This window comes from Natrix helvetica (assembly GCF_964273705.1).
Source record: "Natrix helvetica genome assembly, chromosome: 4".
In the NCBI taxonomy this organism is placed as follows: Eukaryota; Metazoa; Chordata; class Lepidosauria; order Squamata; family Natricidae; genus Natrix; species Natrix helvetica.
Genome location: NC_138550.1, coordinates 27,031,782 through 27,058,295, shown reverse-complemented (window position 1 = coordinate 27,058,295; position 26,514 = coordinate 27,031,782). Strand labels below are relative to the sequence as shown.

Genomic DNA, 26,514 nt, shown 5'->3' with positions numbered 1-26,514 from the left:
GGTGCTTCATCTAATAAAATGTGTCACTCTCATTTTTAATGCGCTTTAAAGCTCTTTGGATAGCTACATTGTAGATTCTACCGAACTATTTGCTTCCAATAGTTTCTGCCCACCCAATTAGTTCATGAAGCATGGAGTTTGTGGAGGTTTTTTCCTCCTCTTAATATGTTCATGACTGCTATCCTCTTTTTCTGGATAACCCAACTACCTAGAAATTCAACTTGGCAGAACTTTTCTGAGATTTGAAAAATTTCTAGAATTTCTTTTTGATCAAATGATAACTACAGACAAATTTCTTCTGTATAAGCATACATGTTTATGGTTCCTTTGCAGATAATATTTTATTATTAAATTATTAATGTTAAGGTTACTTATTTATAGTGCATTTTTATTATTTTAATCCTGTGTAGGTACAGTTGGATTGTAAACTACGCAGAGTTGGTCAAGAGCTTAAGTTAAGTTAAATAAATAATTAATGAATAAATAAATAAATAAATAAACAAACACAAGTATTTGTCTCCAGAGACAATATTATAAATTAACCTTCTCTGTTCCTAATAATACCATTTATGTTCCTAATTTTTATTATTTTAGCCTTGTGTTTCTTATTTCTTCTTCAGCTTTTCAAAAACTTATAATTTATGTATTCAATCATCCGTCTGTTTTTTGCTTTCTTTCCTTCTTTAGTTCTTCTGCCTTTTAACTTTTTTACTTGGATTTAATCAAAGCCTTATTCTACATCCAAAAGTTATATGGATAACAACAATGACTAATCATTGTTACGCATTTTTAGGATAGCTCCAAATAAGGACAATGAAAGTTTAATAAGGCATGCTAATATGAGAGCTTTCTCTCTTGACTTCTACAGAAAGGTTAGAATATTATAAAGATTTGTAAGGTATCTATTAGACATTACATCTTGAAAAAGATGACTGACATTGAGAATGTTAACACCTCCCTTTTCATCTTACATCATATTATTTTTAGTTACCTGGACAACTAAAACAAAATAAAGAGTTAAAAAATCTCTTAATTAGCTAGGAGATGGATTTTTCATTCATCAGCATGGACAGCTGAGGCATGAATAATTTGCTATGAAAGACTAAGATGGGCAAATAAAGAAATGTGAAACAATAACAATTATTTTGTGATTTTCCATAAGCACCTAATCCCTTTTAGACACACTATACTACAAGTTACAATTCACAACAGGTATATATTATTCATTTAAAATATTTTTTAATGGATTCCTATCATAAGCACAACTTTGGATGGCTCAAATAATACTATATAACGTAATACTGTAATACCCAAAGAATAAAAATTAAAAACCAGGTGCCTAGGTCATCCTCTTAAGGTGTCCCAACAGTAATCCACAGCTTTGCATCACTCTACCCCAGATCTTGGCTAAACATCTGGATTTTGATGGCCTTCCAGAAGGCTAAAAAGCTAGAATATCAGGGGAAGGGTGTTCTACAAGGAAGGGGCAGCCATAGAAAAGTCTTGGTTCTTAGATCCCATTGGATGGCAGCATTTCAGGGAAGGGAACAGGACCGTGTTTGGATCTGGTGGGATAGGCAAATAATCTCAGAGATATGTGGTCCTGTAAATAGTCTAGTCCAGTGTTATGTAGAGCTTTAAAGACACCTTGTTATGGGAAGATATGACAAGAAAATTGCATTTTTATTTATATATCCTCACTACCAACTCTTCACTTTCATTTATTGGATGCTATTCCCATGACACAGGGGTTGGCTTGTTTTTTTTACTAATGGAGGCAAAAACATGTATGAGATACTATTTTTCAATTCACATTTATTTTACTTCTATGATATTAAATGTCTCTATTTATATGGATTTATTTCAAAGCAGTATTTCTCAATCAATATATTGACTAACTTGTTTAGAACCTATTTGCCAATCAATTCTATATCTTGTTCCTTCTGTATTACACAAAATGTAAGAATTTTACACCAATATATCAATTATTAATATATTAGTAAATTAACAGTAACATCTAATATTCTATAACTGGATATGTTTATATTTTACATTTAATTTTCTTTTAATTTTGTTACAATGCCACTGAAAGTATATTGAGATAGTATGCACTTTAAACCTTCAAGAATTTATGGAAGTTATCTTTATATTATTTATATTATCTTCATAAATATACATAGCCTGTACATCAAAAGAAGAGAAAAGACAATAATTTTGAGGTGATGCAACCACGACCTAAATATTACCGTAGTTTTTGGAGTATAAGACGTACCTTTTTTCCTCAAAAATGAGGCTGAAAATCTGGGTGCGTCTCTTATACATTGAATGCAGCATTTTTTGCCTCCCGAAGCCCCACCCTCTTCACTAAAATGGCAATGCATATTCTTATGGAGGCTTTCAGAGAGCTCCTGGGGGTTGGGGAGGGCAGAAATGAGCAAAAAATGAGCCGTTTTTTGCCCTCCCCCAGACTGCAGCAGCACTCTATAAGGCTATGCATGAAATTATTTTGAAAAAAAACAGGCTGTTTTTTGCTCATTTTTGCCCCCCTATCCCCCAGGAGCACTCTGCAAGCCCCTCCCCCAAGGCTATTCATGCTTTTTTTTAAAAAACAGGCCTGTTTTTGCGAAAAACAGGCCATTTTTGGGAGGTTTGCAGAGTGCAAAAACTTTTTTTTCCCTTTTGGAAAGCTCTTTAACTGACTGATGAGAATTACATTGATTAAGTGCTGTGCCAGCAGAAACAAAGTATTAGGTGCTGCAGATTGTCAGCTATTTCCTTCTCCAGCACATGGATAAATACACCTGGAAACATCTACCTACCTACCTACTCTCTCTCTCTCTCCCTATCTACTGTATTTCTCTCTCTCTCTCCCCCTCTATCTATCTACATACCTACCTACTCTCTCTCTTTCTTTCTCTCCCTACCTATCTACTGTATTTATCTCCCCCTCTCTCTATTTCTCTCTCTCTATCCCTCTACCTACCAACCTACCTACTCTCTCTCTCTATCCCTACCTACCTACTGTATCTCTCTCTCTCTCTCTCTCTCTCTCTCTCTCTCTCTCTCTCTCTCTCTCTATTTCTCTGTATCCCTCTACCAACCTACCTACCTACACACTCTCTCTCCCTACCTACCTACTGTATTTCTCTCTCTCTCTCTCTCTCTCTCTCTCTCTCTCTCTCTCTCCCTACCTACCTACCTACCTACCTACCTACCTACCTACCTACCTACCATATTCTCTCTCTTTATCTCCCTCTCTATACCTCTATCTACCTATCTACTGTTTTTAAAAATTTGCCTTTTCAAAACGGTGCATCTTATACTCCGGTGCAACTTGTACTCTGAAAAATACGGTACATATTTTGCCCTGAAGATTGAAGTATATTTGCCTGCAATTATTAAGACAACAGAAGGGGAACTTCCATAGGAAAGGCACTGAAAAAGAATTAGATGAACACATCAGTCAGGCAAAATAGCAATTCATAAATAGCCTTACGCACAATTCATTCTGGAAATGCAATTGAATTGGTTACTATAGTACAAATAATTGAAATCAGATTTGCACGAAAAACAAGCAAAAACCAAGGTTTCCTAGGGCAGAGGTGACAATTATGCCAACAATCAACAATTGCTTAGTTTGTATGCTATCAAACTTTTGTGTGTGTGTGTGTGTGTGTGTGTGTATTGTTTGAAATATGGGGTTTAACTATTGTGGATTCAGGAAGGAATTACATCCTCATGTAATAGAGCAGGTTACATGTAATAGGTTTGTAGCTGAATCTTAACCCAGAATGTCGAATTCTCAGTTAACTCTGCACAAAACCGAATTTCAGGTGGTATATCTGACTGGGTTGATGTAATATGGTACTACCCACTAGGCCAGATGTGCAATCAGTCATAGTGATGGATTCAAGAACATTCCCAAACATCCTCAAGAACAGGTTAAGAATTACTCAGTGGATACCATCTCTTTCTTTTCAGGATTGAGCTTCAATTGATTGGCCCTTGTTCAAATTATTATTACCCTCTTCAAACTTTAAATCAAGTTTAAGATAAAAATGAGAAATAATGCTAGATGTCATCTGAATACTCAAGACAGTTCAGCCCAAATCTAGAAATAAGTTCTACGGTTAGCATATGGTTGTTAAAGAGCACAGGGAATAAATAAAAACGCCGACAAACTTCATGAAACAACTGCAGTGGAAAACAACTGCTAATGTTTTCTTTGAATGGGGAAAAAACAGCCTCTTTGACAGTTAGCCTCATCACCAGATTATGAGTATTTTTAGACTCAATGCTTGAAGATCTTAAAAGTTGTGTGAGAGAACAGAGCTTTTGAGAAAGGAGAAAAAGGAAAGAGAAGGGAGACAGCAAACTGAATGTCAAAAGAAACTGCTGCTGGACTTCAAAGAGGCCTAGTTGTAACATTGCTCACTTCCCTAGCAGGGAACTGAGATGTTCCATCAAAGAATAATGCCAGATGGAAAGAAAGGGAGCTGTCCAAAAAAGAGAGGGCTGCCTATTCTACCTCAGCTGAAGCTGGTATTCCAGACTTCCCTTTTGAGGAAAAAAAAGTAAAAGGACATAAACTGCTACCTCTAAGATGACTTATGTTTTTAATTGGATATTTTGTTTTAATTTAATAATTTGACAGACTGAAGCTCCAGAGGAGATTGCATTTATTTTGAATACAGTTGTCTTTCCCTTGTCCCTGAGACCTTAAAAAAGGCAAGTATGAATAAATTGAATAAATAAATAAAACTCCCTACTTTTTTTGATGTGTACAGCATTTGTAACTGCTTGTTTGGCTTCCACCTCTTTGTATAAACAATTAAAATGTTTTTTAAACTGTTAGCAACTTTTGTACACCAAGCTATCATTATCAGTGGAATCCAAGATACTTTATATTTTTTTTAAAAAAATATTACACTTTATTCAAAAGAACTATATCACAAAAATATTTAATTATATGCAACATCAGCTATTGTGTGGTAAGCAGGGTTGTTTTGTTCACAACATTGTATTTATCTACCTTTTTCTAGGCACAACTTGCTGTTCTTTAAGGGAGTAACTAAATAGATTGTTAGAAATATTATTATGTCAGAATCAAATAAATGATGCATGTATGTTCAGGTAATATTAGAGGGACATACCACTGTGGTATTTTTCTCTGCCCAGCTTTAATTAACACCATTTTTTGAATATACTAACTTAAAGGTATACATGGAACAATATCTTTATTAATTAAAGAGTGAAAAGAAAATATATGTAGCTCTGGGTTTAACTGTGGAGTTCTTGACACTGTCTGAATTTAGCTGCTTGTTTGCAGGCATCTCATTACCCAACTAGATAACATCATGATAAGAAAAGCACTAATGGGTCTGGAGAAAAACATGAAAACACTAATGAGACAAAATCATATCTTATGAAGGTGTGGCCTTCAGAGAATCTTCCAGTAGATTCCATCTCTAAAGCATTTTTTTCTGACAGAAAATTATTATATAATTATATAAATATAATTATTTATATAATTCAATGTATATAATTCACTCAGAATCACTAAATGCATGATTCATTCAACTGGTTTAGACACAAGGAACCCAACACTATTATTGATCTTTGTTTTGGAATATTCCAGGGAAAAATAATGTCTAATAAGGGATTCTCTCCTACCTCTCTACCAATTTCTTGGCAGAATCTTTCTGAGGCCAGGAAATTTCATTTTCAAAAAGTCTAAAAACAGTGATATTGGAAATTGGCTGGAAGAGCATTATATTTAGAGAGATGTTAGAATCCTAAAAATCATAATCTTTCGTCCCCAGCATTCCTCAGTTTAATTAGTTAGATTAGATTATAAATTTCTCTGAGTCTTTGAGGGCGTGCGTGTCTATAAATAATTATAAACAAATAAACATTTGTATTTAACAATCACAGTGAAAAAGTTGTGAAAAGGAAACTATCTGAAGGTAAAATCAAATCCATATGAAACTAATATAAAGATAATTTACACAACAGCCTTGCAGTAATTGCACTTTTATGTATTGCTATTACATTGCACCGCTCATATATTGCTAAACAGAAAATCAAATACTGAATACCTTGCTTGTGGTAAGCCATAGCTGGTTCCCACTCCAACACGAGGTAAACTGTATACAACTTTTTTCACTGTTGCTTGATCAGGAAAATTAAACATTACAGAAGCTGCAGTACAAAGAGAATGGAAGGGTTAAAGAATTGCTGATATACAAAAAGAGGGCTTGATATGTCATCATAATATGTCATCAAAAGCACACAAAAAAGCTAAGAATATAATTTGAGATATAATCCAATTACATTTTTATTCTAATTAAGATGCGAGGGATTTTCATATTTTCTGCACAGACATATATAGTTATCTTAAAGGTTCTCTAGGAATCTGATGCAAACAAAAGTCACACTATGCATGTTACCTATTAATAATGGAACTATTCAATGAAAAAAAAAAACCCAAATCCTTCTGATATAGGGCTGCATCAGTGAAACAGTTTTAGAGTCAAAGTACTGCAGGCTAAATGAATTTGCTTCATATAATGGCAATGCCATTGACTTCAGACATATTTGAAGACTGGAATTTTCTTTCCAAAGATTTGGAGAAGAAACATGTTCCTCTCAACCTATGATAACATATTTATAAATCCTTCCTTTCTCAACACTTAAGCTTTAAATGTAGCTGAAGAGAAAAAAACCAAGGAAAATTCATGGAAGGTTGAAGAAAGCTTTCTTTACATTAGAGAAAAAAATTAGATCTTTCTCCACTTCCTTCTTATTGTTTTTGTCTAAAATATATAATTTTCATGTGTAAAGCTACTATATCAGTGATGGCAAACCTTTTAGACACTGAGAACCCAAACTAAGTGTGCACCCTTGCCCAAACTGAAAGATGTGCGTGTGAGAATGCATACATGCATGCATATGTGCAGACATGTGCATTTGCGGACATGTGTGCATGCATTCATGGACATGCACAAATGTCTGCATGCATGTGCATGTGTGCGCATGCAGGCGCGCAGGCGCAGAGAGGGCCTTGCGTGCCACCTCTGGCATTCATGCCACAGATTTGCCATCACGGTACTATCTGGATAATATAGCATTGCATAATTGAAATATGATACATCCCGCAGCACTTCACTTGATAGTCTCTTTATTGCACATTTGCTAGGCCTCTACTCCTAATCAGAAGTCAGTATTAATTATTCTTAAAAATTCTCCACAAATTGCTTCCATATAGGAAATGTGAATATCCTAAAATAGTAATACCTAAAGTAGAAACACATTTTCAGTTGCAGTAGGTACTATTTTTTAATATTTTTTTAAAAAAATTCTTGCTTTATATTAAAGATATAATAAACATACTTCTGTTTGCCATGAATACTTCCAAGGCCGTATTCTGAAGAAGGTAACGTCTTGAGAAAACTGCTCGAATTTCGCTGAACATCCATTTTCCATGAAGGCCTTCTGTATAAGCAAGGACCTTTACAATAAAGAAGACACATATTGATTGCTGTTTTTGTGATCTTGTAATACAAACATTTCATTTTTCCAAGGAAATGGCATTGTGTGACAACAAGGTTTCACTGAACCATATGATAATCCAAATTTTCAATTTTCTGTATATTTCCTTCTGATCCTGATTCTTTCCCATTCTTCCTTTAATCTCGGACTGTGTTTTTCTGTAATTAGTATTATTAAAACTATTTCATGGATATTAGCAAAACAAGTAATCCAGGGATAGGTGCAGTAGACAAAGGTTAGTTGTCATCATAACTTTTTACCACTTTTACTTATGTCTCTACTAAGTGGGCAAACAATTACATTATGTCAAAAAGACTAGCAACAAGATGTGGTTAAATATTCATGAAGTTTCCCAGTTGCATAGATGCAGTAGAAAGTATATAATACAAATAACACTTTACTTTAAAAACTTGCTTCTACATCACCTTTGCTTGAGCATTAACTCATATTTGATCATACTATTTGTTAAATAGATGGTAAAATAAATATTAAGTACATTGAAAGAAATGTTTTAGTTCTTGCAAACAGTGAGATTCAAAAGAAAACATTCGCTTGGGTAAGGCATAGCAATATGTCCAGGTGCTTGTATGGAGAATATAGATAGTAGGGCACAGCTGGTAAAGATGTTGCCCTTGGAGATCTACAGGAGAAACTCGAAAAATTAGAATATCGTGCAAAAGTTCATTTATTTCACTAATGCAACTTAAAAGGTGAAACTAATATATGAGATAGACTCATTACATGCAAAGCAAGATAGTTCAAGCCGTGATTTGTCATAATTCTGATGATTATGGTTTACAGCTCATGAAAATCCCAAATCCACAATCTCAGAAAATTAGAATATTACATGCAATCAATAAAACAAGGATTGTACATAGAACCTCTTAAAAGCATAAGCATGCATATGTACTCAGTACTTGGTTTGGGCCCCTTTTGCAGAAATTACTGCCTCAATGCGGTGTGGCATGGAAGCTATCAACCTGTGGCACTGCTGAGGTGTTATGGAAGACCAGGATGCTTCAATAGCGGCCTTCAGCTCTTCTGCATTGTTCGGTTTCATGTCTCTCAACTTTCTCTTGGCAATGCCCCATAGATTCTCTATGGGGTTCAGGTCAGTTGAGTTTGCTGGCCAATAAAGCACAATAATCCCATGGTCATCGAACCACATTTTGATGCTTTTGGCAGTGTGGGCTGGTGCCACGTTCTGCTAGAAAATGAAGTCAGTATCCCCACAAAGCTCGTCTGTGGAAGGAAGCATGAAGTGCTCCAAAATTTCCTGGTAGACGGCTGCATTGACCCTGGACTTAATGAAGCACAGTGGACCAACGTCAGATGATGATATGGCTCCCCAAATCAACATTGTCTGTGGAAACTTCACACTGGACTTCAAGCATCTTGCAGTGTATGCCTCTCCATTCTTCCTCCATACTCTGGGTCCTTGGTTTCCAAATGAGATGCAAAAGTTGCTCTCATCAGAAAAGAGGACTTTGGACCACTGAGCACAGACCAGGTCTGTTTTTCTTTAGCCCAGGTAAGACGCTTCTGACATTGTTTGTTGTTCAGGAGCGGCTTGACAAGAGGAATATGACATTTGAAGCCCATGTCCAGGATCCGTCTGTGTGTGGTGGCTCTTGATGCACTGACTCCAACCTCAATACACTCCTTGTGAAAGTCCCCAACACTTTTGAATGGCCTTTTCCTGACAATCCTTTCCAGGCTGCGGTCATCCCTGCTGCTTGTGCACCTTTTTCTTCCACACTTTTCCCTTCCACATAACTTTATATTAATGTGCTTTGATACAGCACTTTGGGAACATCCAGATTCTTTTGCAATTACCTTTTGAGGGTTTCCCTCCTTATGGAGGGTGTCAATGATGGTTTTCTGCACAACTGTCAGGTCAGCAGTCTTTCCCAAGATTGTGATTCCCATTGAATCAGACTGAGAGAACATTTAAAGGCTCAGGAATCCTTTGCAGGTCTTATGGCTTAATTAGCTGATTAGAGTGGGAAACTTTGAGCCTAGAATATTGCACCTTTTCACAATATTCTAATTTTCTGAGATTGTGGATTTGGGGTTTTCATGAGCTGTAAGCCATAATCATCACAATTATGACAACTCACGGCTTGAACTATCTTGCTTTGCATGTAATGAGTCTATCTCATATATTGATTTCACCTTTTAAGTTGCATTACTGAAATAAATGAACATTTGCACGATATTCTAATTTTTCTAATTTCACCTGTATATCTCCAATCCTTCCTGTAACAGTTCTTTCAATCATGTCAAAGCCCAACACTTGGTTTCTGCATACTACCTGCCAGAAACAGGTAAGAGAGGAAAAATTACATTTAATCACTGTGTGTTTGTATGGTATCTGCCAGATATTTTTCTCAGCTACATCCTTCAAGACAGCTCACAAAATGACCTGCAAGACTTGATCATTGGTAATATATTATTAAAAGCACTTAAGCAGAACGTAATGATACTTAATTCTATAGAAAATGGTAAGTAAACAACTAATGAGGAGGAGGAGAATGGAAAGTAGATCCTTAAGAAAACTAGGCTGGCTAACCAGAATATAGCACAGGACTGCAACTTTTGATTGCAGATCTAGTTGGAATCTCTATTATCATCAAATAACAGAATATTATCACTAGTATCCACTCTAAGCCTTTCAAGGGCTAGGATGATCTGCCCAGATAAATAAATATATTCTTAAATTGTATGGCTTTAAGACTGACAGTGACAAAATAAATATCTCACTTCTGATAAAGAGGACCATCAGTCCTAACCACTGTTTTATTCATTTATTTCTTATGATTTCTGACAACTGTGTGCTCTCAATGTTTTGATGTCTATATTTTATGTATCAGTAGCAACTTTGAAAGTTAAGACCCCCAAAATAAAGAAATTGCTTTTTGATTTTAATTAAATTTGCATGCACTGCTGTAAGTTTATGAAATTACTGAAATCAATAAGCAGCCATCAATGAAATAAAACCAGAGATTATTTGGCACTTGTGATCAGTTAAAGAGTCTTCCTTTCCTTCTGTCCAATTATTAGTCAATATCAGTTTCATTGCTGCTTTTCATTCCCTTGTGGGTATTTTCTGCTGTTGACAAATAAGGGTATTTTGTGGAAATGGCTAAAGAGGGGTTTCTTATCTGATGTACACATCTTCAAATAAAGTAGGATTCACACACTCACCAGAAATGCTAAAACCAAGCTAAAAATAATCCTGATATCTAATCTTTAACTTTCTAACATCCAGCTGGATTGCTTTTTCAGCAATCTTTCAGAGAAAAATCCAACACATGCCAGATGACAATTGTAAACTAATCCCTTTCCTGCTTTTTATTTCTTTCTATGAATTGCAAAGCAAGGTCCAAGAGACAGTTTCTGATGCATCCCAAGTCCAGTACATGCCTTTCAAATCTAATCAAGAGGGTGTAAAAATGTATACAGAAAGATGAAAGTACCTTTGCCTTTGTAACATATGGCGTAGTTTAAAAAAAAAAAAGCAGGAAAGGCTGAAAGAGATGTTCCATAGGGGAAGGTTAAGTTTGATGCTAATGCTTCTTTAAAATGGTGACAGTCTGGAGAAGTGAAGCCTTGCTGTGCTGCTTTAATTTCTCCCTGGAATAGCTCTCTCCCAACCTTCTGCAGCACATCAAAGTCTCTGGAGCTCAATTAAAATTGGATTATATTGAAATGCTCTATCTGTGGGACTACGGGCTCACTAACACTTTTCTTTCCATAATACTCCAGATGACAGTTGGCCATCCCAATTTAAACAGTTGTCATAGAGACCACAAACTAAAGCAGCAGTAACTAACAATACAAAGGAAAGGTAAGTGCTTAGATTTCTATGAATGGAGGGCTTGGTTTTCAGCTGCACTAGATAGAGGCAAGCCATTAAACCCAGCCAGCATAAAAAGCTGTAATATGCCAAGCTGCTTGGTGGAAACAAGCAAAGGAAATGATTCTAGCAAGGAATTTCATTTGTATCTTGATAGACACCAATACCTGACAAGTTTTTTGCATGTGACACTATGTAAAATATTCAGAATTAATAAACTCTCCTTATGGATCAGTGCTAAAGCCAGTATAGAGGCTAGAATATACCCACCAGTAAATTTAAAAAGTCAATAATTATTTTTTAATTACCAGCTTAATATGATTTCTATAATTACTGGATCTAGCATTTCAATAGGGATTATTATTTAACAAATAGAGTGGAAATTTGCATGGATATGAATGCATAAAAGGGACATGTTTTTGTAGACTTGCACGGAAATTGCAATACAACAATACCAAGACCATTTTAATAATTTTATTAATAATCAATGCATGAGAATTAAGAAGCTTTTACAGTAGCTTATTTTGTGATATTTGAGATTAGCTCATTCCTTAGACCCAGTTCAATTACTATTTTATTCAAATAAGACAATGCTGACGACATGCAATAATAATCAATGGAACACAGCAGGCTAATGCATCTTATTAAGAACTTCTAGACATTAAACTATGCCATATAAATGATTATTTCTGAATAGTAAATGCATGCTTTTGATTAATTTTGTACTGTCTCAAACCTTACAATTTAAAAAAAAATCTGTCTTTTTCCAAAAACGTAAAGTACCATTATGAAGTCAGTTTAAACTTTTGACAACACCATAAAAGCAAGGAACTTGTCAGTGCAATGTTCTGGTAATCATACCATATTTTCTGATAAATGGTATGTTTTTGAATCATAAAGAAATTGGCTTATCGAGAGCTCAAGGTTTTCCGTTCCTTGTCATTATGCTGATCACCATGGAAATGGTTATTCTTAGTTTACTGTATGACTCTATTTTTCTTCATGGCTCTGATAAGCATGTTCCATGCCTCTCATGGGGGAAGTTATGTGAGGTTTTTGAAAGAGCAACAAGGCAAACAGCACAAAGTGCAGGCCAAAGGCGAAGGAAACAAAAATGTGTCACAAATTCTAAAAACTGCACAGATCAAAATTTGTCAAAACAAGAGCTAGGTTTAAACCAACAAGAAAGGCCCCAGCAGCTTTATTTATTTATTTTATTTTAAGCCCAGCTGTAGAAAACACCATCTAATGAACCTGTCTGGGGCTGCTGTCCCCATCCTGTCAGGCATGTCAGGAAATGACAAGCACTGGGGACAGTCCGCCGCCAGTCATAGACAGGCCTGCCAGCTGGAGAGTTCAACCCCAATCTAATCACACTACCAGAAAATAACTTTCTATGCTTTCAACCTGAAAAGATGGGCTCAACGAAAAAAAGAAATAATGTCAGGAGCTGAAACAATGCTATGCCATTTAATTACAAATTGTTCTCTGGTGAGAAATGTTAAAAGGAAGCATAGCTAAATATATTCCACACCATTCCAGATTAATCAAATTTTCAGTTAAGACAGTTTTTCTAAGATAATGATAAAGGATGACAACAACAACAACAACAATAATAATAATAATACCACCTAAAGGGCTACCTTGCTATTTGAAAATTCTAAATTTACCTGACTTGAACATTCTGACTCTACAAAAAGCCACCCTACTTAGAACAGCTTATATCCTCCGACGTTACCTTAACAGTTCCTAGGTCCTTGGTTAGGACTCGAGCTGTTGAGCTACCAACCAGCCCCAAAGGCTGTGAATTTCACTAAAGATTAACATAATAATAATAACAACAACAACAACAACAACAACAACAACAACAACAATGTTTAATTTAATAGAATTTACAAATAATGTTTAATGAATAAAGTATGTAATAATAAAAATAATTACAAACTGATTACAAAGCTAGACATGACCGAGTTGCTAAAGTAATCCACTGGTCATTATGTAAAAAATATGATTTACCTGTATCCAGAAAGTCATAGGAACATAAAGTGGAAAAAGTTATTGAAAATGAGATGAAGATCTTGTGGGACTTTTGAATACAAACGGATTGTCATTTGAAGCACAACACACCAGATATCACGGTTGTAGAGGGCCAAACTGTACAGTTTATTGATATCGGTGTTCCTGGAGATGCCAGAGTCGAAGAAAAAGAACTAGAAAAAATAATGAAATATCACTACCTGGCCATTGAAACTACACGGCTATGGATGAAGCATGTAACAGTGATACCCATTGTCATCGGGGCACTTGGCACCATGTCCAAGAATTTTACAAGATACATCCACAAGTTGCAGCTTTCTGCAATAACACCAGTGGAACTGCAAAAAACTGCGCAACTCGGAGCATCTTATATTTTAAGAAGGTACTTGGTTGATAACTAGGACGCTGGCAAAAAACTGTATCAACCATTAGCACCAGTCAATGGTATTTGTGATGCATTTTTGAATGTTCAGCTGGCTGAGTTTCATGTTTAATGAATAAAGTATATAAATAATAATAATATAAATGATAAAAAACAGCTTTCTAACAATCTGTTTCTTGGTCTTTATTTTATTTTAACTTGAACTTTATTCACTTTATTTATTCATCAAATTTAGATACCGCCTAGCTCATTCTCAGTGAGATTCTGGATGCTTTACAGATAAAAGCATAAAAATCATATAAAAATACAATACATCAATAAAATGGGAGCTAGATGAAAAACAAAGAGGAAAAAATTAAAAGTTAAGAACACGGCGGTGGTGGGGAAAATCTTTAAGGTGCTATCCTCCGCAGGGATGTATGCCATCCTGTGCCCCATGCAACTGACTCTTAAATTATTGTTCATGGGATTTATAGTTCAATACATTTGGACAGTGTTACAATGATAGAACTGCTCTGTTTTTAAAAAATAGTAATTAAAAAAAATAGCATGTGGAAATTAATTCATTGACAATCAATGAAAATGTCATTAAAATCCAGTGTACCCTATTTAAAAAAAATTATCAACAAAATAAAATGTAATTATTAAATTGCATTATGTATTCACAAAGTATTTTATTTCATCTTGCTTTTACTTGGATTAAGGTTACAAACAGTATATGATAGAATATGCTACCTCTAGTATATTTCCAGAAAGATGGCTTAAGGACAATGAATAGTTTAATTTAGAACAAAAAGAAAAAAAATACAGAATTACATACCCAAATTTTAGTAGCAAACTGTAAACTCTTGATGTATGAACACTTGTCGAATCCCCTTAAAAACCAAGCATGGTTGCAGCTGGCTAGTATTTGAATGATACTTAACAGCATCAAGAAATACTACACTAGGGCTAAATAGGAGGAAGACAATGACAAAATACTCCCATAAACCTCATGGATGTATTCATGAAATCACCAAGATGTAAAGTGAACTTGAATCTGTATTCCCCTTTTGTTACAAAATACAACCCAAACTACACTCCTACTGTTTTATGATGATAATTATATAATTACTATATACAATATATATTATATACAAGCACAAAGGTGGGTTGATGCCAGTTCAGCCCGGATCGGGCGAACCTGTAGTAGCGGCGGCGGGAGGCATGTGGCGCACCCGAGCCAGTAATAAAAAAATTGGCAACCCACAAATGCACAAGCATGAAGCAGTCCTTACAAATGCTCCAATATAATTCAGGAATTATGTTACACTATTTTTGATCTTGCCCTATCAAATACTAGGGCAGATTCACTATAATGCCCAACTTTAGCTTTGTGTAAGCATGTACATGATTTAGGCATCTAGCTTTAAACAAGTTTGTTGAGACCAAACAGAGGCAATTAGTGACTGGGTTTCCTAGTCCCCCCACCCTCAAGACGATATGAGGCAAAGGAATGGATAACTGATCCTTGAGGAAATATTCAACACAATCAACACAAACATTTGGGTGGAAAAATGTTATTTGACCGATAAAATATGGAATCATGCTGCTTATCTACTAGAATTTCCATTAGTAAGAAAGATTAGGTGATATTTAAATAAGCATTACTAGATTCAGTTTATAAGGATAAAATACTCCAGATCACTCTTAATCATACATCTCAAAGTATTCAGCAATTGAAATAATCATAAAATTTTAAGAAAGTGTGATGAAATGTTTCCTGCTGGCAAATGGTTTACAGCTAATTTAGAAAATTCCATTCACACAATTTGAGATTTCCATTTCTGAGATTCAAAGCTATAAACAAGCAAAGAAGCAATTTGAAAAAAAATGTCTGATATTAGTTTACAGCATAAAAATTATTATTGCTGCATCTTATTAAACATAATGTATTTTTTACAGGAAACAGCCTCCTTTTATCATATATATACCCGTGTGTTATTTGTAAATTTAATTTAAAAGTGAGAATTAAGAATAGATGAAAGAAAACGAAGAAGTGCAAAATATCTTGAGGCACAAAACAAGCCATTTCAGAAACCTTCTGGATAAATGCAAAACATTTTTTTTTCTATTCCAAAATTACTAATGATGTCTACCAATAGTTGTAAAATCAATGAATGTGATTGAAAAATTGACTCTTAGTTGGTGAATATGTAACATTGCTGCTTTGCAGAAACAACATCTTTATGGGTAAATATGTACATATCATAATCTAAAATGACGTGTGGGAATGTATTTCATCAAGAATTGTAGAATGTCCAGGCATATGACTACAGCGAAGCTCTCTCAAGCAATTTCTGCGCAGCCAACCTCTGAAAAATAACAGCAGTAATCAAGTTGGGTAATGGAAAGAGGAATTTTGTAAAAAAAAAAAAAAGGCCATAGTGACCTGAAGGTACATGATACAGCTGCTTTGTTGAAACTAAGGTCAATGGGAAATTGCTAGCAGGATGTAAGATTTATAGGAGTGCTTTGTAAATGCAGGACAAATATATTTGACACAGACAGTATACATGAGATATTGTGGGCCGCTGACAAATTTAGAAAGCGTTTTCACACTATTTTAGAACTTCTCTACCAACATCACTGCACTCATTTAGGACAATGCTAGTTCTGTCTTGGATCATAGTCCAACACAGAATGAAACATACACTAAAACCAATAAGTTTAAGAAATGCTTTAGCTTTACTGATTCTTGGACTCTAGTTTTTACTTGTTTGTTCTATAACCGCCTTCCTCTGGGATTGCAGGGATTGTATGGTCTGCCCTATCTGAACTTTGATAGATTTGACCCAATGAAAATAGCTCTCAGTGTTCTTTCACCTCCAATTAATAATAAAACTCAGTTATGTAAAGCAAAATGGAAACAATAAGGAGTAAAAGGAATTTAAAAAAACAGTACAATAATTTGTATTTATTTTATATATTATTTTTCAAAGATGAAATGATGTGCATAGAATAACCAGCATAAAGTATCATAATATCATTGATCTATCGTGTCCAAACTTCTAATGTACTGTTTTGTCGTTAGCTTACATATTGCTATCTAACAGTGGCATTATTCAATTCATTTCATTCATCTAGAAGCAAAGAAAGCTCTGACCTGCTGACCTCAATTTTCACTTAAAGAAACAAATTTCTTTTTGCAAACAAATTCAATTTATCTCCTGTCAACCTTTAGCCTTGGTTTAAAATATTAACTTTTCCCCATTATAGAAGCAATCAGGTTTCTACTGCACAAATTTAGGATTAATCTCTATTTAATAATCTGTTGCAAAATTTACTCTCATTTTATTTAGCAATTACTATACAATAAAAATATTTCATTAGAACTTGGAAGCATTTCAGTAACCTATGTTCCTTGCAACAATATAAATCTCATTTTGAAGAGATAACTTTATTTTTATGTTTAATAAAAAGCCCTTTTCAGCCATGACTACAATCTATGCAACAATCCATAATCTGTACAACTAGCAGTCCAATCTTATAGAGTATTCTTAAAAGTAATCCTTGGTGAATTCACAACAAGGCTTAATCCCAGATAAATCAACAGAAGGCTGCAACTTCTCCATATATAATATAAAATGTTAAATATTTCAGTCCCACATTCATACATTTAACCTATAGATTTATAGAGCCTTTGTTCCTGCATCAAAGTAAATAAAGGATATAGGAGATTGACACATTTTAGGACATCCCCCCCCCCATACTCTAAAGCAGGGGTAGTCAACCTTTTTATACCTACTGCCCACTTTTGTTATCTCTGTTAGTAGTAAAATTTTCTAACCACCCACCAGTTCCACAGTAATAGTGATTTATAAAGTAGGGAAGTAACTTTACTTTATAAAATTTATAAAGCAGAGTTACAGCAAACCGCCCATCATGAAAGCTGGAATGCCCACTAATGGGTGGTAGGGACCAGGTTGACTACCACTGCTCTAAAGCCTTTACTGAAAATTTAGCATTTGTCTTTTTAAAGGAAAAAAAATAATCATCTGGTGGTAACTGATTATGAAATCTCTGATAATGGACCTTGGAATGAGACTTCTATAATTTTGTTTTATTTCAAGGAACCTTGAATTCAGTTGTAGTACACTGAAAATAACATCCTCTAAATTGGATTTGAAGATCATTGCCAAGTTAAACTCCAGGGTTAAACAATACTAGTAAATACTTAGCTTTATACTTTCTAATAATAGTTAATTTTTTATTTACTTCATGTAGGAATCTAGATGTTCGTTGTCATATATTAGATCCTTGAACCAATAGACAAATTAATAGAAAATGAAAAAGCTAAAGCTATGTAATGAACCATAATAACAACCTTTATGGAATAATAATAATAATTTATTCATTGTAATATAATAATCTTTATTATGTACATCATACTAATAATACTAATAAGATTTATGGAAAATGAGAAACTGAAGTATTGACAAATTGAATTTTTAGCACAGACACAGCAAGAGAGAGAGAGAGAGACAGACAGACAGACAGACAGACAGAGAGAGAGAGATTGTGCAAAGAAGCAAAATAAGCAACAGATCATCAGTAATCTTCACAAATTTGTGCAATTTGTAAAGATTGCACAAATTGATTATAAATGACACAATACAGTCACCAAAATTATTAACTGGAAGATTTGTAAAAAATATCGTGTACTAATAATGAAAAAAGGTTTGAAATATAAAATTGAAAAAGTAGTCAAAATGAGTAGATTAAAATATTTTGGGATTTCCAAATATAGACTTATAAGTCTTGGCTCATAACACACCAGTGGTGGGTTCCTACTGGTTCAGACCGGTTCAGCCAAACTAGTAGTAGTTTGGCTGCCTGGGTCGCTGGAACTGGACTGGTTCTCCCAGTGGTGAGAACCAGTTTTTATTGCTCTGCGTATGCACGTGCACACAAATGGCGCGCCCACGAGCGAACCGGCAGTAGTGACTGCCGGAATCCACCCCTGTAACACAGCAGATATAACTGTGGAGGAAAAGAAGAAAGACAAAAAATTGAAGAAGATCACAAATTTTCAAGATCTGAAAATCAAAGTTGAAAGATTATGGCATAAATTGACCATGGTGCTACCAGCTATTATCAGCATACTGGATGCCATACCAAAAGAAAATTGGATGACACTCCAAAATCATTGCCTTGACAAAATTTTCATCACTCAATTGCAAAAAGTCACATTGTTTAGATCTGCACAAATATTACATTGATATACTACTATATCCTGGGTTCTTGGGAAGAATGTAATGCATATGAAGGCCAACACCAGTCAAAGAACTAGCAATTGTGACTTCACATTATTGTGAACAGATAATTATTAAGCAACAACATCTACTTTTTCCAAGTCCTTGGGAAGGGAACACCTGGCTGACTGTGTGATCAATCATCATTATGATCATCAAATATGTCATCTGTCTCTTAACAACTCTATATTATTTACCATATTTTTCAGACTATAAGACACACTGGAGTATAAGATGCACCATGATTTTGAAGAAGTTTTTGCACTCTGCAGGCCTCCCAAACCCTCTACATGCCTCGTTTTTTGCAAAAAAAAAAAAGTGGGTCAAGCAAAGCTTTGGGAGGCTTGTAGAGTGCTCCTGGGGGTTGGGGGTGGGAAACGAGCAAAAATGGCCCTTCCCAGCCCTCAGGAGCACTTTGCAAGGTTCCCAAATCCTCTGCACATCCATTTTTACAAAGGGGCTGGGGTTTCGGTAGGCCAAAAATGTTGTATTCACTGTATAAGACGCACCCAGAGTTTCACCCTCTTTTTTGAGGGAAAAAGGTGTGTCTTACGGTAGTAGCCATTCTACAAATTTGGAGTCGGTTCTTTTTGATTCTTCCCAGAAATGGAAGGAGTTGAACCTGTGACCTTCTACTTTGGTGAGTACAGTTGAAGCCTATATTTATAACTACATTACTTGTAATTCCTTTAGTGGCTATTTCATATCATGGTTATTAACCTGAAAATAGATAAATATTATTGTTCTTCATTTTTTTCAAATACGATTAGCAATACTATTCTAAAGTTAATGTATATTTAATTCAGGAGCTGCTCAGTAAGCAGTGACTCTCAGCGACTTTGGAACAACATTTACAACAATCTAGCAAAAGCATATATTTCCATCTTTTGGAAAAAACAAGTAGAGGATACAATAGCCTATTTACAACAAAGAGAAAATCTACAAATAGCTTTATGAGGATGCTAGAGAGAGGATTGATAGAAACTGAGTGGTGTCTAAAAACTGCCCTGTCAGTTTTATGCTCCCTTTTGCCAGATGCATTAAAATGCAGCTCTGGGCAATTTTTTTTTTGTCTGAAATTTCAAGAACAGAGAGTACAAAAGAGCTGATGAGCAATGAATGCTTCACCCTTCCTCAATTAATCTTGTCTTTCTACCTTTGCTTTTGCTTTCCCTCTACATGAAGGTAATAATGACACCCTCATCCATTATCCTTTTATCCCTGTTATTCTCGTGAAATTGCTTAATAATATGTTACAGATTCGTCTTCACTCACATAATTCTTCCTGTCATTTGCAGTATATCATCCTACAAACATACAGCCCACTTTCACTGGCCGTTCTTTGAAGATTATTGTCAGTGACATCTTGAGGATGCGTTTGGAATCTGGAGCATCATTTCCGTCGCGATGGGGAATTACACTGACTTATCTGTCATTGCCAAAAGCACAACAAGCAATTCAGTGTTAATGCAAAGGTAACACAGGTTTTTATCATGCCGCCAGAACAAGAGCTCTTGCGAATTTATGCTAATATGGCCCTTTTACAGTTTAATAACCTCCTCCCTTAGTGGAAAAAAGTATTGCTTAAGTGTGTGTGTGTGTGTGTGTTTGTTTGTTTCACACAGATATTGGTTGTTTGATAATCTGTGTCATAGCATGGTAGGTAATTCATGGATGATCCTCTTGTAATTATTTATGGCAAATCTTTTTATGAATGCTAATCTCTTATAACAGATGGCTAATTCTATTAGATATGGGGTAGTGATAAAGAACAACTAGCTTGTATCTCCTGTACCTAAATTTCTTGTTACAGTTAAGGAGAAGTAATTGTACAAATTCAGTTTCTCTCTCTAAAATAAGCAGGAGAGAGATACTCTACACATTTTTCCTCATATGCCTTCCTCTCCTCAACATACAGCTACTGCCAGTTTCTCCATACTATAAGCAAGCAGTTTGCCGAGGTCCAGGGTGGCATTCCAGAGGGACGACTATCCAGCATGCATGCCAAATCTGACAGCACATGACAAGCTGGTCGGCATGCAGTAATTTGACTAATTATACTGGATTAGAGCATATTAATGCAAGCTGTTTTCTACAAAGTTAATGACCTGCTGACTGGGTTCTGCAAGGCCCCACTAGGTCTACAGACAGATAAAAAAACAAAACCTTGCTTTCTAAGCCCTCGTCATTTCACATCAGCAAATGACTATATCAAGCTACTGAGCAGCAAAATGCAAGTGACATTTTGTCTGCTACATACTCATGTATCCTCCCCTAACTTTCCACCTCAAGGGATTCTTTGATGTAGAATTAAAATCTGTTTTCCATAGGCTTGATAAACACTGTCCAGAAGCAAGAAGAAACTTCTCTCTAAAATTTTGTTTCCAGTTAAACGGATACAGAGGTATTCTGAACATAGAGAGAAAATAACTAGAGGCCAGTATCTGTGTGATTAGTCTTGATCTATACTTTTCATTTACACAGTCATCATAAAACACAGTATGAATCTGCTACCTAGGTATAATAACAAAGAAATGGCCTTTTTAATTATAATAACAGTTTTGTTTCTTATTGTTCTTGTTTAATGTATTACTTCTAGCTGCCATTTTTCTTTGCTTTTGTGGACTATTGAAAATTTTGTAATATACTAAATAGCACAAAAATATAAGCTATAACCACTGTATGCTATAACCAAACTATATGCTATAACCACACTGTTGGAGTTATTGCTAGAAACTGGAAGAAATGAACATTTAATTTTGGGATTTGACTATCAGAACTGTTTATATAGAAATATTATATATTATTGTTTTATTTTAAACAAGAGATCAATGAATTTTATAGCTGTATACGTACTGAAGAAAGTTGAAGTTTATTTTTCTTTCTTCTCCCTTTATCTTTTTTCTTTTTCTTTCTTTTTGCATCCCTGATTTTGCTTTTTTAAATTTCTCTTTTCTTTAACCTCTTTTTTTTATTTGTATTTTATCCTTTGCTGAAATTTAATTTAAAGGAAAAAAAACATCACAGCACAGCACTAAGAGAGTTCATGTTGTCAGTCCTTCAAAGTAGGCCAAGTTAAAAAAAAACCCACCATAATAAATATTAGAACTGCACTTTGTGATATAGACTAAAATAACAGAATCTTGAAAGCCTGACATCATTTCCTCTTCTCTTCTTCTTATGCTAAAGAGAGAAGTTTTGTTAACTTTTTTGTAGTTTTCCTTTCCATATAAGCATACATAAATACTATATTACTATAAATGTATTTTAATATAAATGCTCTTAAAACAGTTTAAAAATGTATAGTGTAACTGCCTTTAAGGACTATTCAAGGTTCTGTAATATTTGGTTCTATAGGGAAAAAAATGTATAATAAAGAAATACTGTTTTTGATATTAATTGTTCTGCATTTGCGCACTTATCGGTCTTTTTAATAAATGCTTCATAAAAAGATGCAATTAAGTATTTATACTATCCCAGGCACATTAATTATATTGATTAGAAGGAAAAATGGAAAATTAAAATTATCTTTGCATTCCATATTTGTTAAGTGATACAAAAGAATGAAAAATGCTTCCCCTTTTTCTATCTTTGAAAATTAAAGAAAACATCTTTCTTTGCAGGGCTAAAGAAGAAAACTCAGTGGTAACATACATATAGGATGGGTCCTGGTAATACAGGTAATCCTTGCCTTATGACTACAATTGTGCCCAAAATTTCTGTTGTTAAGTGAGAATTTGTTAAGTGAGTTTTGCCCCTTTTTACGACATTTCGTGCCACAGTTAAGATTTTGCTTGTCAGAAGGTCGCAAAAGGTGATCACATGACCCTGGGACACTGCAATGGTCATACATATGAACCAATTGCCAAGCAATTGAATTTTGATCACATGCCATTGTAACTTTGAATGGTCACTAAATGAACTATTGTAAGTCGAGGACTACCTGTAATGAATCAGATAATTGATATCAGTCTATGATACAGCATTCATGTATTCCAAAAACAATAACTAAATCTAAAATTTAGAGTGATTAAGGGTATTTGTTGATTTCTGTTGAACCTTGCAACCTTAACTTTTTGCTACTGACATTCAATGTACAGTTTTATTATTTTTCATTGCCCACTTATTCAAAATTAAAAACCATTCCATGACCAAAGGAGAAATTCACCATTGCCTTATTCAACAAACGATCCTTATGTATAAAATACTCAAAGTTTGACAAGTTAGAAAGCAGTTACATCAAACTATATAGCTAAAAGACAAATCATATGAAAAATGCTGAAATCCAGGATTTAAACAATGGTTTTGCAGAAAAATTCATTTTGGAGAAGTGTGTATCTTAGTTATAGAATATGTATTTCCCTTTTCCAGCACTCAAAATTCAATTAAAACAGACATAAAGGAGGTATAGCTTAGAAGCCCGCCCTTATTCCCAGGTTTGCCTCTCTTCCAGAATGAGAAAAACACTGATCAAAGAGAAATAGCTGTTCACTTGTGAATTTTTAAAAATAGCTTCCAGTGGCATTCTAATACTTTATTGTCTATGTGTATATATTTTAGGGAGGGCTATTTTGGGGCGGGGCTAACTTTTCCTTTCATGAGCTGTGATTCTCAATGAAAAATACTGATGGGTCATATTGCACCATGCAAATAGAAGGATGTATTTACAGTATTTATTTATTACAACTGATATGCAGCTTAATCTAAACAGAACTGTCAGCTGCTTATCAAATAGTACAAACAATAGAATAAAAACAGCAACACAGAGATTGTAACATAAACCAGACAATACTACTAATAATAACAACAAATCTTCCTAATCATCATTGCACCAAGGAATGATAAACTCAAGGACTGTCAATCAGCTATTGCAAAGTGGAAACCCCATTTTACCAGTCCCAAACAATTTCAGAAATAGCCAGATCTTAATAACTTATCTAAATGCCAACAAAGTTGGGATGTGGAGTTTGCAAGGCCCAGTGAGGTGACCCACTTATCTTCCATCCTTGCCTACTTATGGCTGTCTCCCAATTTACTATCTCTATATAATTTCTTAATTATTTCAATTTCTTCATCTCCTAGGCCAAAATAAATTACCCATTCTCTAATATAGAACAAGTAGCAAGCAATGTAAAAAAATTGCCTCAGGCCTAGGAGAATTTTGCTTGTTTTAACAGACAATATTTAAGTAGATGAAGTAGTAGTCTGACAAGGCAGCCTATGTTCTAATGTTCAAGCGATCAATGAATTATGGAAAACAATGGGATTCATATTTGGCTAATTATACAAAATTACACAATGGAACTTATGTCTGGATAATTATTCAAAATAAATGATGGTCATTTGTCAGTGCCCAAAGAAGTCAAACCATCTCTTTCGGTAGTGATTTCCAAGAAAAACACAACAAGCATCTGCTATCAGTGGATAGTTTTTAAAGAAAAGTATAATATACATGCTCCATCCTTTTTATTCTATACAGCATTCTTAATGTTTATTTATTTATATTTTTTGTTATATTTAATATAACTTTGGGAGGCACTTTGCAAGTTAGCAATATTAGTTGGAAATCTGAGCCATGGGAAATAAGTAAGAGACATAAGCAATAGCATACAAGAAGATAAGTGGGCATTCTTTGTGTCCAGTTGAATTAAATTACCACTCTGGCTTTCCTGTTTATCTCCTCTATACTCTCTAAGTACTTTCCAATGAATTTCCTATCCTAATAAGGAAAACATTAGGACAAAATGAAAATTGGAGACATATTTATCTGGAGTTTGACTATCCTAGCTGCACCTTCTGTAATAGAGGTAAGTGATCTTAAGAATTGGTAGAGATTCTGGAATTGCAGAAATTACTTTAATTTATATTACTAACATTATACAAAAGCAAGTAGAAAGCTATTCAGGGCAATTTTGATATTATCCCTTTTAAAAGATGTATTTTCCTTTAATAGCAGAGATGGGAAGTTATTACTTACAATATGAAACTGCTGGATGAGGTCATTTGATGGAAAGAGTATGCTATCATCAATATGTGATGATGCCCAAGTATATGTCTCCAGCCCAAGCTGGACAAGTGATGCTCTTTCAGATTTTGACTATGAGTACCTTAGAGGCTGAGGGTCGGGATAGGGAGGAACTGATTTCAGTTCAACCCTGGTGAGGTGGAGTGTCTTTGGATTTTTGGCCCCTCCAGGATCTGGTGATATCTTTGATTCTGGATGGAGATGGATTTTCTCTTACTGAGCTAGTGCTCAATTTGGGGATCTTCCTGGATTCACAGCTCCTGGTTAGGGAGCAGGTAGAAGCCATGCCTAAGGGGTAGACTATAATGTTGCAATTCTTACTATACAAATGTATAATTTTATCAATGACTATTAGCCATTTTTACAATATATCCATTACCAACATCTCTCTCTTTAATCTGCTGGGAAGAAGGGAGAAAAACTAACTGCTTTGTTTAGTGATACCTTTATTGACACAATTGTACCAAACTGTTGAAATCTGGCAAAGCTCATATTTATAACACAAAAATATGCAGGGCTCAGAATAACAAGGGAAACAAACATTGGGTAATAGATAGGAACTCTTTTTTCAAGTAAACAAAAAAGTAAAAGTAAATTGAAATGAAATATGTTAAGAATTCTTTTCTGGATGTACCCTCACATTCCACTTAAATGCAGTGGGACTTATTAATGTCTGGGTTCAAGACTGCAACTTAGCTTTTATTCCTAGAGCAGACTTTGGTTCTTCAGGTCAAGAAAGGGTGAGGTAGGGCAACAAAGCTTGCCTTGCTAGTGCTCATGCATAAATAAAGGCCTTAGTTTTCTAGGCTGTCAATCCAGATCTAAATTATTCCTATTTCTGTCTCTTTTTCACACACATAAAGCATTAAAAAAGGAATGCCAATGCTAGAAATGGGGTGTGTGTGGGTGGGATAACCCTAATATTAATGAAAAAAATGTCAAAGTAATAAAATAAATGTTATCTATTTCCATAGAAGAAGTTATAGGATCTATTTTTATATCCATTTACTTGTCTATAAAAGTATATTGAACATAAATATGCAAGGATAATGATTAGCAGCATAGAATATTGATAGCAATTCTACAAATTGCATAATTCTTCCTATTTTCTTTTGCAGAATATTCCTTTTACGATATTCTTATTGTGCATATTGTATATTTTAAGAACTATTTGTTATTCCAATGAAAATGATGGAGCTTCAACCACATATTTCTTTGAAAAATTGTTAGGGATACTAGAAAGAGAATATTACACAAACTAACTAAAGATTGATTTTGCATGAATCGTTGCTATGAGATGGACATGAAACAATATTAATTTAAATAAATATGCCCTCCAAAATATATTGTTATTTTAAAATATATA

The 26,514-nt window shown here is 34.5% G+C and overlaps 1 protein-coding gene across 3 annotated transcripts in view; it reads right to left on the bottom strand.

The window, feature by feature from the left end:
- Positions 1 to 26,514, bottom strand: part of NBEA (neurobeachin) — a 370,152-nt gene that overhangs the window by 79,697 nt on the left and 263,941 nt on the right. For all 3 annotated transcript variants that reach the window (XM_081951245.1, XM_081951243.1, XM_081951244.1), the window contains 2 exons: positions 7,393 to 7,510; positions 6,099 to 6,201 (listed from right to left, as the gene is read on the bottom strand). In XM_081951245.1, coding sequence (XP_081807371.1) covers positions 6,099 to 6,201; positions 7,393 to 7,510 — 221 coding nt within the window. The remainder of the gene's footprint in view (positions 1 to 6,098; positions 6,202 to 7,392; positions 7,511 to 26,514) is intronic.